At 49.3% G+C, this 12,852-nt stretch overlaps 1 protein-coding gene across 1 annotated transcript in view; it reads right to left on the bottom strand.

The window, feature by feature from the left end:
• Positions 1-12,852, bottom strand: part of CUX2 (cut-like homeobox 2) — a 266,995-nt gene that overhangs the window by 84,160 nt on the left and 169,983 nt on the right. The window contains exon 8 of the mRNA XM_011937105.1: positions 2,454-2,532. Coding sequence (XP_011792495.1) covers positions 2,454-2,532 — 79 coding nt within the window. The remainder of the gene's footprint in view (positions 1-2,453; positions 2,533-12,852) is intronic.

Below are 12,852 nucleotides of genomic sequence, written 5' to 3'. Positions count from 1 at the left end.
ACGCCATTCTCCTGCCTCAGCCTCCCGAGTAGCTGGGACTACAGGCGCCCGCCACCTCGCCCGGCTAGTTTTTTTTGTATTTTTTAGTAGAGACGGGGTTTCACCAGGTTAGCCAGGATGGTCTCGATCTCCTGACCTCGTGATCCGCCTGTCTCGGCCTCCCAAAGTGCTGGGATTACAGGCTTGAGCCACCGCGCCCGGCCTGCAAAGACTTATTTTCAAATAAGGTCATATTTTGAAGTTCCATGTAGACATAAATTTTGGAGGCCACACTATCCAACCCACTACATTTGCCCCAGACAGAGAAACAGCGGACTTTCCCGTCCCAAATACAAAGATCCCAGAAATGACCTTGACATCCAATCTAAATGACTCTGTGTTCTCTGTGGCTTGGGTTCTGCAGTCGGACAGCTGAGGGTGGGATGTCATTTTCCTCTTCACAGGCCCCCAGCCTCAAACACCTCCAGTAGTGCTGATTCCTGCCACTGTGTGGAAGGATGGGGAAAGGACCAGGGGAGGTCTGGGTGGGGAGAGTTAGCACAGCAAGGCCTCCTCTGGGTTCTGCCATTGGTAAGCAGATCGTTTCAACTCTTTGGGCTCCTGTTTCTGGGTCAGTAAATGAGAAGGTAGCAGGAGATAGGCCATTTAAAATAAGGGGAAGTTTTGGCTGGGCGCAGTGGCTCACACCTGTAATCCTAGCACTTTGGGAGGCTGAGGTGGGCGGATCACTTGAGGCCAGGAGTTTGAGACCAGGCTGGCCAATATAGGGCAACTCTGTCTCTACTAAAAATACAGAAAGTTAGCCGGGAATGGTGGTGTGTGCCTGTAATCCCAGCTACTCGGGAGGCTGAGGCAGGAGAATTGCTTGAACCCAGGAGGCGGAGGTTGCAGTGAGCTGAGATCACGCCACTGCACTCCAGCCTGGGCGACAGAGCAAGACCTTGTCTCGAAAATAAAATAAAATAAAATAAAATAAAATAAAATAGAATAAATAAAATAGGGGAAGCTTTTATGGATGTCTGGCATATGTATAGATCCTTTGTGTACAACCAAATGTTTTCAAACTGTAACCCAAACCAGGACTGAGAAACCACAGTCCCAGCACCCAGAGGCCCCTCCCAGGAACTCTTGCCCCCTTCAAGTGTTTGAAACCACTATCTTGATTTCCAACAGTACAGGTTGACTTTTTTTTTTTCAATTAAGGTGAAATTGATACAACAGAAAATTTATCATTTTAATGTGAACAATTCAATGGCATTTAGTACATTCTTGATGTTCTACAACCACTTGTTCACTTAGTTCCAGAATATTTTTATCCCCCAAAAAGAAACTCATGCTGATTAAGCAGTCACTCTCCAATCTCCCACCCCAGCCCAGGCAACCACCAATCGACTCTGTCTCTATCTATGGCTTGCCTGTTCTGGATGTTTCATGTAAATGGAATCCTACACTACATGGCCTTGCTTTCTGGCTTCCTTCACTCAGCACTGTGTTTTCGAGGTTCATCTTCATTGAAGCACATTTCACAGCTCCATTCCTTTTTTATTTGAGACAGAGGACAGGGTCTTGCTCTGTCATCCAGGCTGGAATGCAGGCACGATCTCAGCTCACTGCAACCTCCACCTTCTGGGTTCAAGCAATTCTCCTACCTCAGCCTCCCGAGTAGCTGGGATTACAGGTCCCCACTACCACACCTGGCTAATTTTTGTATTTTTAGTAGAGATGGGATTTCTACTAAAACTGCTGGGTTGGCCAGGCTGGTCTCAAACTCCTGACCTCAGGTGATCGGCCCACCTCGGCCTCCTAAAGTGCTGAGATTATAGGTGTGATCCCCTGCACCCAGCCCTCCATTCCTTTTCATGGCTGAGTAATACTCCCTTGCAAGTCTAGGCCACATTTTGTTTATGCATCCATCCGTTGATGACCATATGGATTGCTTCCCCCTTTTGGCCACTGAGTAACATTAATTGTCTGTTTTTAGATTTTCTGTAGGTGGAATCTTACAGGATGTGCTCTTCTGGGGCTGGCTTTTACTCAACAACAGATTTTTGGGGTTGGCTGTGCCATTCTGGGGGAGGCACTGGAGGTCTTGCCTCTATTGCCACCTGCAGGCAGAGAGCACTGGGAGCCCTCCGTCTTCTGTGCTAATGGGATGGGGGCTCTAGTGGGTAAGATTCCAGCTCCCCAAGGAGGTCCAGGTGGGATATCTCACCAGGATACCCCTAAAGCAGGCTCCTGGCTGATGTGACAACCTGATGAGGGAAGATCGGGGGAGCCCTGTGGGGACATGTCACACCAAACTGGCCGCAGCCCCCCTGCCCTATACAGAGTGCCTGGCCTCACCCAGGAACCCAGGTGTGTCCCCACATCCCACTTCAAAGTCCCTGTGTCACAGTCCTAATGGCTATTTATTGTCGTTAACTATCCAATTATGGAGCCCAAGCGTTTCTTACCTGGTGCTTCAATTAATTGCTTGTAAACACTCAGAAAGGCAGCCTCCGCCTCCTGACTTCTCTTACTAAGGGCCACCACCTTTGGAGACAACAAGAGAAAGAGTCACGTGTAACCATGGCATCTTTGTCTGTAAGCAAATTTCATCATCATTTGTTTTTTTCCACAAGAAAACACCTGCAGGGTTTTTTGTTTTTTTTTTTTTTTTTTTTTTGAGACAGAGTCTTGCTCTGTCGCCCAGGCTGGAGTGCCATACAGTGATCTCAGCTCATTGAACCTCGGCCTCCTGGGTTCAAGTAATTCTTCTGCCTCAGCCTCCTGAGTAGCTGGGATTACAGGTGCCTGCTACCACTACAGGTGCCCACCACCATGCCCAGCTAAATTTTTTGTACTTTTGGTAGAGACAGGGTTTGACCACGTTGGCCAGGGTGGTCTCAAACTCCTGACCTCAGGTTATCTGCCCACCTTGGCCTCCCAAAGTTCTGGGATTATAGGCATGAGCTACCATGGCTGGCCATGTATTTTTTTTCTTTTTTGTTTAAGAGATGGGGTCTTGCTATGTTGCCCAGGCTGGTCTCGACCTCCTGCAATCCCCCTGCCTCGGCCTCCCAAAGTGCCGGGATTACAGACCACCACTGCACCTGGCCTTAGTCATTTTCTACCTGTGCAAACATGGGATGGGGGAGGGGCAAGAAGGAGAAATGAAGATTAAAAGTGTGGGCTCTGGAGTTAGAAAATCTGGGTTGAAAGCCCAGCTCCACTGTGTGCAGGCTGTGTGACCTTGCACTGCCCCTCTCCGATCCTCAGTTTCTTCATCTGTAAAATGCAGGGTAAATAACAGGATCTACTTCCTAGGCCTGTTGGGATTAAATGGAGCCACACCTAAGTGCTAAGCACAGGGCCCAGCACACAGTATGTTGGTAACATCTGTTATTCTTCTTATTAGTAAAGGGTAGATTGGAAGTTCAAATGTGATACATGTTTTAGGAGGAAAGTGGGACATGTCTAGAGAATATTTCTTGCCACTGAAAATTACAGAGAAACTGTTAAAGCTCTCGTAAGATATCAAACAATTTCAACAAATATTGGAGGGTAACAGCATTACCCTCTTTAAAAGAGGTGGAAATGTATGGGTGATTAAAGTGATTTAAAAAGGTTAGTTTCAGGCTGGGAGTGGTGACTCATGCCTTTAATCTCAGTGCTTTGGGAGGCTGAGGTGGGGGGACTGTTTGAGCTCAGAAGTTCGAAACCAGCCTGAGGAACATAGTGAGACCCTGTTTCTACAAAAGATAAAAAAGTTAGCCAAGCATGGTGGCTCGTGCCTGTTGTCCCAGCTACTCAGGAGGCTGAGGTAAGAGGATTGTTTGAAGCCAGGATTTTGAGGCTGCCATGAGCTATGATTGCACCACTGCACTTCAGCCAGGGCAATAGAGCGAGACCCTGTCTTAAAAAAAAAGAAAAGGTCCATTACAAAATCTCTGTAATTTCTCTCACTGTTATTCTGAGAAAGTCCCTGGTCTCTCACCTTCCAGCATGAATGAGTCTCTCATTCCCTCAACAAATGTTTCCTGAGTACCTGCTATGTGCCAAGCACTGCAGGCTGAGAGCCCAGCCATGGACAAGGCAGACTTGGGCCCCACCCTTATGGGACTTACAGTCCGGTGGGGACACTGGCATTAAGTCAGCTTCCCCAGATGACTCATTAATTACAAGTGCTAAACGCTTGGCAGAGAAGCACAGGGTGGCCTTGGGAGTGTGTAAGTTGGGGGGAGGCTGACCCAGTTTGGTATCAGAACACCAGGAATTCTCTCTCTGAGGAGGGGAAGTCACTTGCGGGAGGGCAGAAAAAAAGTTCTAGAAGCTAGGCAAACGGAAAATCACCAAGCCGCAGGTAGATCTTTTTTAAATTTAAAGTTAATTAATTAATTAATTAATTTAGAGACGGAGTCTTGCTCTGTTGCCCAGGTTGCAGTGCAGTGGCGCGATCTCGGCTCACTGTAACCTCTGCCTTCTGGGTTCAAGCAATTCTCCTGCCTCAGCCTCCCGAGTAGCTGAGATTACGGGCGCCAGCCACCATACTAGGCTAATTTTTTATATTTTTAGTAGAGATGGGGTTTCACCATGCTGGCCAGGCTGATCTCGAACTCCTCACCTCAAGTGATCTGCCCACCTCGGCCTCCCACAGTGCTGGGATTACAGGCATGAACCACTGCGCCTGGCCCTGTGGGTACATTTTTATCCTTGCTTAGATGGACAAGAGTCAGTTTCTACTCTGGGGACATGTGGTTGAGTGGGAGACACAGCTATGGCCAGTAGGAAGATAACACAGGAGGAGGTGCAAACACTGGTGGCTCCTGTGAGCCCTGAGGAGGGGGCAGTTCATTCAGAATCTTGGGGCGGGGGGGCATCCCTGATGGGCTAATAAGAAAATAATGACACCGAACGTTTACCGTGTGCCAGAAGCTTTTACTATTCATGACAGTCTGTCTCCACGGACACATCAATCACTGAACAGCTGCTGCCACCTGCCCCATCGTACACATTAGAAAATGGAGGCTCAAGGACGTCAAGCCACTTGCCCAAGGTCACCCGGTTAGCAAATGGCAGGGCCAAGATTCACACCAGGTCTGGGGATTCAAATTGCCATTCTGAATTCAAATGCTGCCTTCCTTTTATCCTGGATAGAAAAACTACCCCAGTGAGCGGGGCCGGGCATTCAGAGCCCATGAGGATGCTGCTGCCCACGATAAGCCAACGACAAGCCAACGACAGCTGCCCTGGGTAAGAGTGCGGTGCTGGTGACCTGGCACCCAAGAAAACAATGAGAAACAAAAGCAATGCATCTCTTGGGTCTTAGAAGAAGAATTATCAAAGATCAGCTGGAAGAATGACTCCGTGTTCCATTTTACGGTTGCCTGAGCTGAGTGTATGTGGTGGCTGGGGTCTGAGGAAAGGCACTGGCCTCCCATGAGAGACTGAGCAAGGAATGCTGGAAGATTCCTTTAATGTTCCCCTGTCCCTGCCTAGAGCACCCCCTACTTTTCCTTCATGGCACTTACCAGTTTGCAGTGGTGCATGATTTATCTTCCAGTGGGGAAGCCTAAATCTAACATTATAAGGAGGATAAGAGTTTTGGTCTTAGTTTTCCCCACTGGAGCGGGGCTGTTCAGTATGGCGGCTACCGGTCCATGTGCTACTCAGCACTTGAAATGCAACGATTCCAAACCGAGATGGGTTGTAAGTGTAAAATATAGCATTTCTAAGTCTTAGAAAGAAAAAGGAATATAAAATACCCCAATAATTTTTGCTTTTTTGGACAGTCTCGCCGTGTTGCCTAGCCTGGAGTACAATGGTGTGATCTCTGCCTCCCAGGTTCAAGCAATTCTCCCGCCTCAGCCTCCTGAGTAGCTGGGATTACAGGTGCCCATCACCATGCATGGCTAATTTTTTTGTATTTTAGTAGAGACGGGGTTTTACCATATTGCCCAGGTCAGTCTCAAACTCCTGAGCTCAGGCAATCCGCCCACCTTGACCTCCCAAAGCCAGTAATTTTTATATTGATTACATTTTGAAATGCTAATGTTATGAACATATCAGGCTAAATAAAATACATTATTAAAATTAAATTTACCCACTTCTTTCTTTCTTTCTTTTTTTTTTTTGTTGAGACAGAGTCTTACCTTGTCACCCAGGCTGGAGTGCAAAACAGCTGCAATTACAGATGTGCACCACCATGCCTGGCTAATCTTTGTATTTTTAGTAGGGATGGGGTTTCAACATGTTGGTCAGGCTGGTCTTGAACTCCTGACCTCAAGTGATGTGCCTGCCTCAGCCTCCCAAAGTGATGGGAATACAGGCGTGAGCCACTGTGCCCAGCTACACTTCTTACTTTTTAAATTGTAACTACTAGAACATTTTAAATTACAAATGTGGCTTGTGTTCTTTTCCTCCTGGACACTGTTGATCTCATGGATCAATGGTTGGCAATCTTTGGTCCTTGGTGTGAATCTGGCCCTTCATCTGTTTGTGTAAATAAAGTTTTATTGGAATAAAGGCACAGTCACTCTTTTACATGTCTATGGCTGCTTTCATGCTACAAGGGCAGAGTTATGTAGTTGTGAAAAAGACTTTGTGGTCTGCGAGGCTAAAAATATTTTCTATCTGGCCCCTTACAGAAAAGAGTTAGCTGATCCTTGCTTTAGGGGTTCATCTAACAGCTGGACAATATTTTTAAAAGCAGAGATCAAAAATTATCCTGAGGCCAGGTACAGTGGCTCACACCTATAATCTCAGCACTTGGGAGGCCAAGGTGGGAGGATTGCTTGAGTCCAGGAGTTTGAGACATGCCTGGCAACATAGCAAGACCCTGTCTCCACACACACACACACACACACACACACACACACACACACACACACACACACACACACACAGCTGGATGTGGTGGTGTACGCCTGTGGTCCCAGCTACTTGGGAGGCTGAGGAGGGGGGATCGTTTGAGTCTGGGAGATTGAGGCTGCAATGAGCCATGATTGTGCCACTGCACTCTAGCCTGGGCAACAGAGAAAGACCCTGTTTCAAAAAAAGAAAAAGAACCCTGTGTGGTGGGTGGTGCACCCCTGTAGTCCTAGCTACTCAGGAGGCTGAAGTAGGAGGATCGCTTGAGCCCAGGAGTTCATGGCTGCAGTGAGCTGTGATCACACCACTGCACATCAGCCTGGGCAATAGAATGAGACCCTATCTTTACAAACAAAAGAAATCCTGGACCGGTACTCAGTGTGAATCAGTTCATGTTTAGGGCTTCCCAAAGTCCATGTGACTTTCAAAGACAGGAGCCGTGTGGATTTCCTGCCTCATTCAGTCTCATTTCAGGGCAGTGACTGGCTGGCTGTGGAAGGCCAGGTCCCTAAAATCCTTTTTTTTTTTTTTTTTTGAGATGGAGTCTTGCTCTGTCGCCCAGGTTGAAGTGCAGTGGCACAATCTCAGCTCACTGCAACCTCCACCTCCCAGGTTCAAGTGATTCTCCTGCCTCAGCCTCTCGAGTAGCTGGAATTACAGACATGCACTACCACCCCTGGTTAATTTTTTTTTTTTTTTTTGAGATGGAGTCTCGCTCTGTCGCCCAGACTGGAGTCCAATGGTGTGATCTTGGCTTACTGCAAGCTCCGCCTCCTGGGTTCACACCATTCTCCTGTCTCAGCCTCCTGAGTAGCTGGGACTACAGGTGCCCGCCACCACACCCAGCTAATTTTTTGCATTTTTTAGTAGAGGCGGGGTTTCACTGTGTTAGCCAGGATGGTCTCGATCTCCTGACCTCGTGATCTGCCCGCCTCGGCCTCCCAAAGTGTTGGGATTACAGGCGTGAGCCACCGCGCCCGGCCACACCTGGTTAATTTTTATACTTTTAGTAGAGACGGGGTTTCACCATGTTGGCCAGGCTGGTCGCAAACTTCTGACGTCAGGTGATTGCTCGCCTTGGCCTCCCAAGGTACTGGGATTACAGGTGTGAGCCACCAGTCCCTAAATTCCTGATGGCATCAGAGCCTGACCTGGTACTGGGCCTAATGTCACTATGAGCATCTCTTGGCCCCAGTTTGTCCATCTATCAAGCGGGAAGAATAACTTCTACCTGCCTACGAAGCCGCTGGGGCAGGATGAGCTAACATGCTGCGAAGAGTCCCATGGAAGCTGATGAAAGCTTTCAGATAAATCAGAAAATTCTTCTTCTAATCACATAGGCTATCTTTTCCAAGGGTTGCAACTCAGTGCATTTCACCCACATGCTGGGAACAAGTGAGTTTGGTATAAAAGGCCATGTTCAACAAGAGACTATGTGTTTCTGTCTCATGGCTCTGCCCAAATACACAGAAGGGCAGCAGCAAAGTGCCCAGAATGACAGATTTGCCCTATGACAGGAAGACCCTTGAAGGCCATGTGGAAAGGAGGAGGAAAAGACAGGAAGAGGAGGAGGAAGAGGGAGGAGGAGAAGGAGAAAGAGGGAGGAAAAGAAGAGGAGGAAGAGGAGGAGGAGGAAGATGGAGAATGAGGAGGAAGAGGAAAGAAGAGGGAGGAAGAGGGAGGGGGAAGAGGGAGGAAGAGGGAGGAGGAGGAAGAGCAGGGAGGAGGAACAGCAGGGAGAAGGGAGAGGAAAGAGGAGGAGGGAGAGGAAAGAGGAGGAGGAGGAAGAGGGAAGGGGAGCAGGAGGAAGAGGAAAGAGGAAGAGAAAGAGGGAGGAGGAAGAAGAGGGAGGGGAGAAGAAGTGGAAGGAAGAGGGAGGAGGAGGAAGGAGAAAGAGGGAGGAGGAGGGAGGAAGTGGGAAGAGGAAGAGGGAAGAAGAGGATGAAGAGGGAGGAGGAGGAAAAGGGAGGAAGAGGAAGAATAGGGAGGAGGAGGAAGGAAGAAGAGGGAGGAGGAAGAAGGAGGAGGAGGGAGAAGTGGGAGGAGTAAGAGGGAGGAGGAGGAGGAAGGGGGAGGTGGAAGAAGAGAGAGGAGGAGGAATAAGTGGGAGGAGGAAGAGGGAGGAGGAAGGGGAGGAAGAGGGAGGAGGAAGAAGTAGGAGGAAGAAGAGGGAGGAGGAGGGAGGAAGACGAGGGAGGAGGAGGAAGGGGAGGAGGGAGGAGGAAGAGGAAAAGGGAGGAGGAGGGGAAGGGAAGGACAGGAAGAAGTGGGAGGGGGAGGAAGGAGAGGGAGGAGGAGGGAAGAGGGAGGAGGTGGAGACCATCCACAGACACCCTCAAGAAGGTCACCATCAGGAATAGCTCAGCATCTGCGGAAGCACATGGCATTTATGCAGCCCGCTGTGATACGAGGGGTGACAATGTGTTTAGTCCTCCGAGGATGAACACAGCAGGTGTAGAACTGCTTCTGCCAGGGGCGAGTCAAGCCTGCTCTAGTCACATAGCTCTTTTCAGCCAGGTGGTTAAAAACAGAAAATTTGGGCCCCCTCCCCCAGGTTGAGCTCCCCCAAGCTGTCTGAGGTCGCAGTGACATCTGGGAACCACTGAGAACCGCTCTGTGCCAAGTTCTAAGCCTTACTGTGTGCTCCAGGCGTCTTCTTTGAAATCCCCGCCTTCCCCCAAGCACACCTTTAGGATGCAGGCATTGTGATCGGCCCTGTTCTACAGAGGAAGAAAGAAACTGAGGGGCAGGGATGTTAAGTCACTTGGCCAAGATGAGAGAACTAGTTAGTGGCAGAGGTGGTACTGGTGCTCAAGTGCCTCTCACTCCAGGGCCCAGACTTGCAGCTGCAAGCTATGCTTCTCCAAGTGCTGTGGGCATGAAAAGGGGGACCTGCCATCGAGACTGCACAACTCCTTCCCTGCGTTCCGTGGAACATACTTTGAGAACAGCCTCCCTCTACCTACTGGGTCCTGGGCTTTGGGGAGGGGAGGGTGATTCTGAGAGATGATCGGGGTGGATGTCTGATGTGGCAGGAATTCCAGAAGCAGCTGAAGACTGGTGGACAAGCGAGAGGAGGCGGGTGCTTGGAGGGTCTCAGAATGAACTCGGGCAATGGAAAGGCAACCCAGAGATCGGGGAGTGAAGGAATCAGCTGGGTTCGGAGGGGAAGGGGTGTCCCTTGATGGCCTCTGAAGGCTGGTTGTCACTCTGGGGCATGCAGATCAGGGGGCCACACAAAAGGCAAAGAGGGGAAAGAGTGGGGGGAGACACAGAGAGGAAAGGAGGGCCACAGAGAGCGAGGTGGGCCGTGGTGGGAGACAGGTTTGGCGTGGTGGGTAGGGGCCGGGCCATGGAGAGGAGCGATGAGAACCCCTGGAAGCCATGAAGCAGGGGCGAGACTTGCTCAGATGTACCAGAGCGGGAGGGGCTCATGGTGACCACTCAGGGTGCTTTGGGGTCTGGGTGGGAGGTACTGGGCTCCCCATCAGGGGAGGCACCCAAGTACATGCCCCTATATCTGCGAGGCTGTGAAAGTACTCAGGGAGACCCACACGTGGGGAGGTCTGGCTAGACTATCCCGAGGGTTCCCACTCACTCTGAGAGTCTCTGTGAGAGATCCCTTTTCTTTACAGCAACCTTCTGATCTCCTACCACCCAGAAAATGGGGGTAAAGCCTACTTTGATTGGCTGATTTGTGCATTATTATTGTTGATGACAGTGACTACTGAGCACCGACTCTGTGCCAGGCACTGTGCTATGTACTGGATGCACATTAGCTTAACCCTCATCACTCTGGGGGCGTGACTATCCTATTTAACTGAAGAAGATGTCGAGGCACAGAGGGTGATGACCACATGGCTTTGGGAGCTGAGACTCAGATCCAGCTTAGTCTGACAGCAAAGGCCATGCTTCTCAGCCTCCATTCAGAATGGATTCTTTGGTTGGGGGCTGGTGGAAGGAGCTGGAATAACCAAAAGAGTGGAGGAGCCAGGCAGGCAGGTGGGTGGGGGACAGGAGGCCAGGAGGAGCTGCAGGACTTGACCCCACCTGCCTCCAGGTCTGTCTGCTGGGGCCCCCGTTCCCGGGCGAGTGCTAGCATGCTCTCTGCCATCCATCAGTGATGCTGCTGAGCAAATGAAAATTACATTTTAATATCAGAGCTTAAATAAGAAATAAGTTTGACGTTTGTTTTTGATAGCTACTGTTGTCAAACTGGGCTCTCAGGCTCCAGCCAAAATGGGGCAGAAATTGGAGACCCTCTCTGGCCCTCCGGAGGGTCACCCAGGGGTCCCAGAGAGGCCCCATCCTAGCCTGTTTCAGGAGCCAGCACCAGCTGGTTGTAAAGACTGATTAAGGTTGGGTGTGGTTGCTCATGCCAGCACTTTGGGAGACTGAGGTGGATGGATCATCTGTGGTCAGGAGTTCAAGACCAGCCTGGTCAACATGTGAAACCCCGTCTCTACTAAAAATACAAATATTAGGAGGGCACCTGTAATCTAAGCTACTCAGGAGGCTAAGCTAAGGCACTAGGATCTCTTGAACCTGGGAGGCAGAGGTTGCAGTGAGCCAAGATCATGCCACTGCACTCCAGCCTGGGAGACAGCACAAGACTCTGTCTCAAAGCTAAGGCACTAGGATCTCTTGAACCTGGGAGGCAGAGGTTGCAGTGAGCCAAGATCATGCCACTGCACTCCAGCCTGGGAGACAGCACAAGACTCTGTCTCAAAAAAAAAAAAAAAAAAGACTGATTGACTGGAACAGAATTAATGCATTTGGCCATCTGTCATTGTCATTGTTTTGCCTTCTCAGATGTAAATCACTAACTCATTTTGAATTCCCAAGTGTAAGTCACTAATTCATTTTGAACCCTTAGGGGTAAGTCACTAATTCATTTTGAGCCCTCAGGTGTAAGTCATTAATTCATTTTGCACTTTCAGGTAGAAGTCACTAATTCATTTTTTTGGACCCTCAAGTGTCAGTCATTAATTCATTTTGAGCCCTCAGGTGTAAGTCACTCAGTTTGAATTCACAGGTGTGTCACTAATTCATTTTTGAACTCACAGGTGTAAGTCATTAATTCATTTTGAACCCTCATGTGTAAGTCAGTGATTCAGAGCTTGAGCTCTGAGGCCCTCTCTCTTCAGAAGTGCAGGTCCAGCTTCCAGATTCTGCCCTCCATGCCTCAGCGTGCAATGGTGATGGGCACGGGGTGCACAGTAACTCTGCAATAGCAGCAGGTGGTGCACACTGAGCAACTACTATGTGCATGCCCAGGGAATCAAGCCAGCCCTCCCCCAGTGCCCAAATACATAGTGATCCTTAGGGATGCCTGGAAAAGCACCAGGCATCCTGATTTGTGTTTGTGTTTTAGTGAAAGGAGGTGTTTGTGCTTGGTCTGGATTCTGAGCATCTCCACCTCTGAAGACAGGGCACCCACGCATCCATCAGCATCTGCTGACATCAGGGCTGCAGGAATGCTAGGTTCTATCCAGACATTGATCCATTTCCTCACTGCCTCAATGCTAGTGGGCATCCCAAGAGTAGAGGCTAGCATTTAAAAAAATTGAATATGGCTGGGCATGGTGGTTCACACCTGGAATCCCAGCATCTTGGGAGGCTGGGGCCAGTGGATCACCTGAGGTCAGGAGTTTGAGACCAGCCAGGCCAACATAGTGAAACTCCGTCTCTACTAAACAAAAACAAAACAAAAAACCAAAATGGCAAAAACCACAACTACTTTTGAGTGACAGAGACTCCATCTAAAAAAAAGGTCATTTCTAAAAAAACCAATATTTTATAAATGAAATAAAAATAAATAAAACCATACATGCAAAGCATTAAGACAGTGACCCATCACAGATGCCTAATACATTTATTTGCTTAACAGATACTTATCACGCATCTCCTAGGGATGGGGCTCTTCTAGGTACCAGGCATTCAGCACCAAGCAAGACTGGCCCAAACGCCTACCTCTGCGGAGCTGACATGTTTAGAGGCAGA

Source organism: Colobus angolensis, unplaced genomic scaffold (genome assembly GCF_000951035.1).
Source record: "Colobus angolensis palliatus isolate OR3802 unplaced genomic scaffold, Cang.pa_1.0 Scaffold10, whole genome shotgun sequence".
Classification (NCBI taxonomy): domain Eukaryota; kingdom Metazoa; phylum Chordata; class Mammalia; order Primates; family Cercopithecidae; genus Colobus; species Colobus angolensis.
Note: the sequence above shows the minus strand (reverse complement) of the source record. Positions and strands in the feature narration are given on the sequence as shown.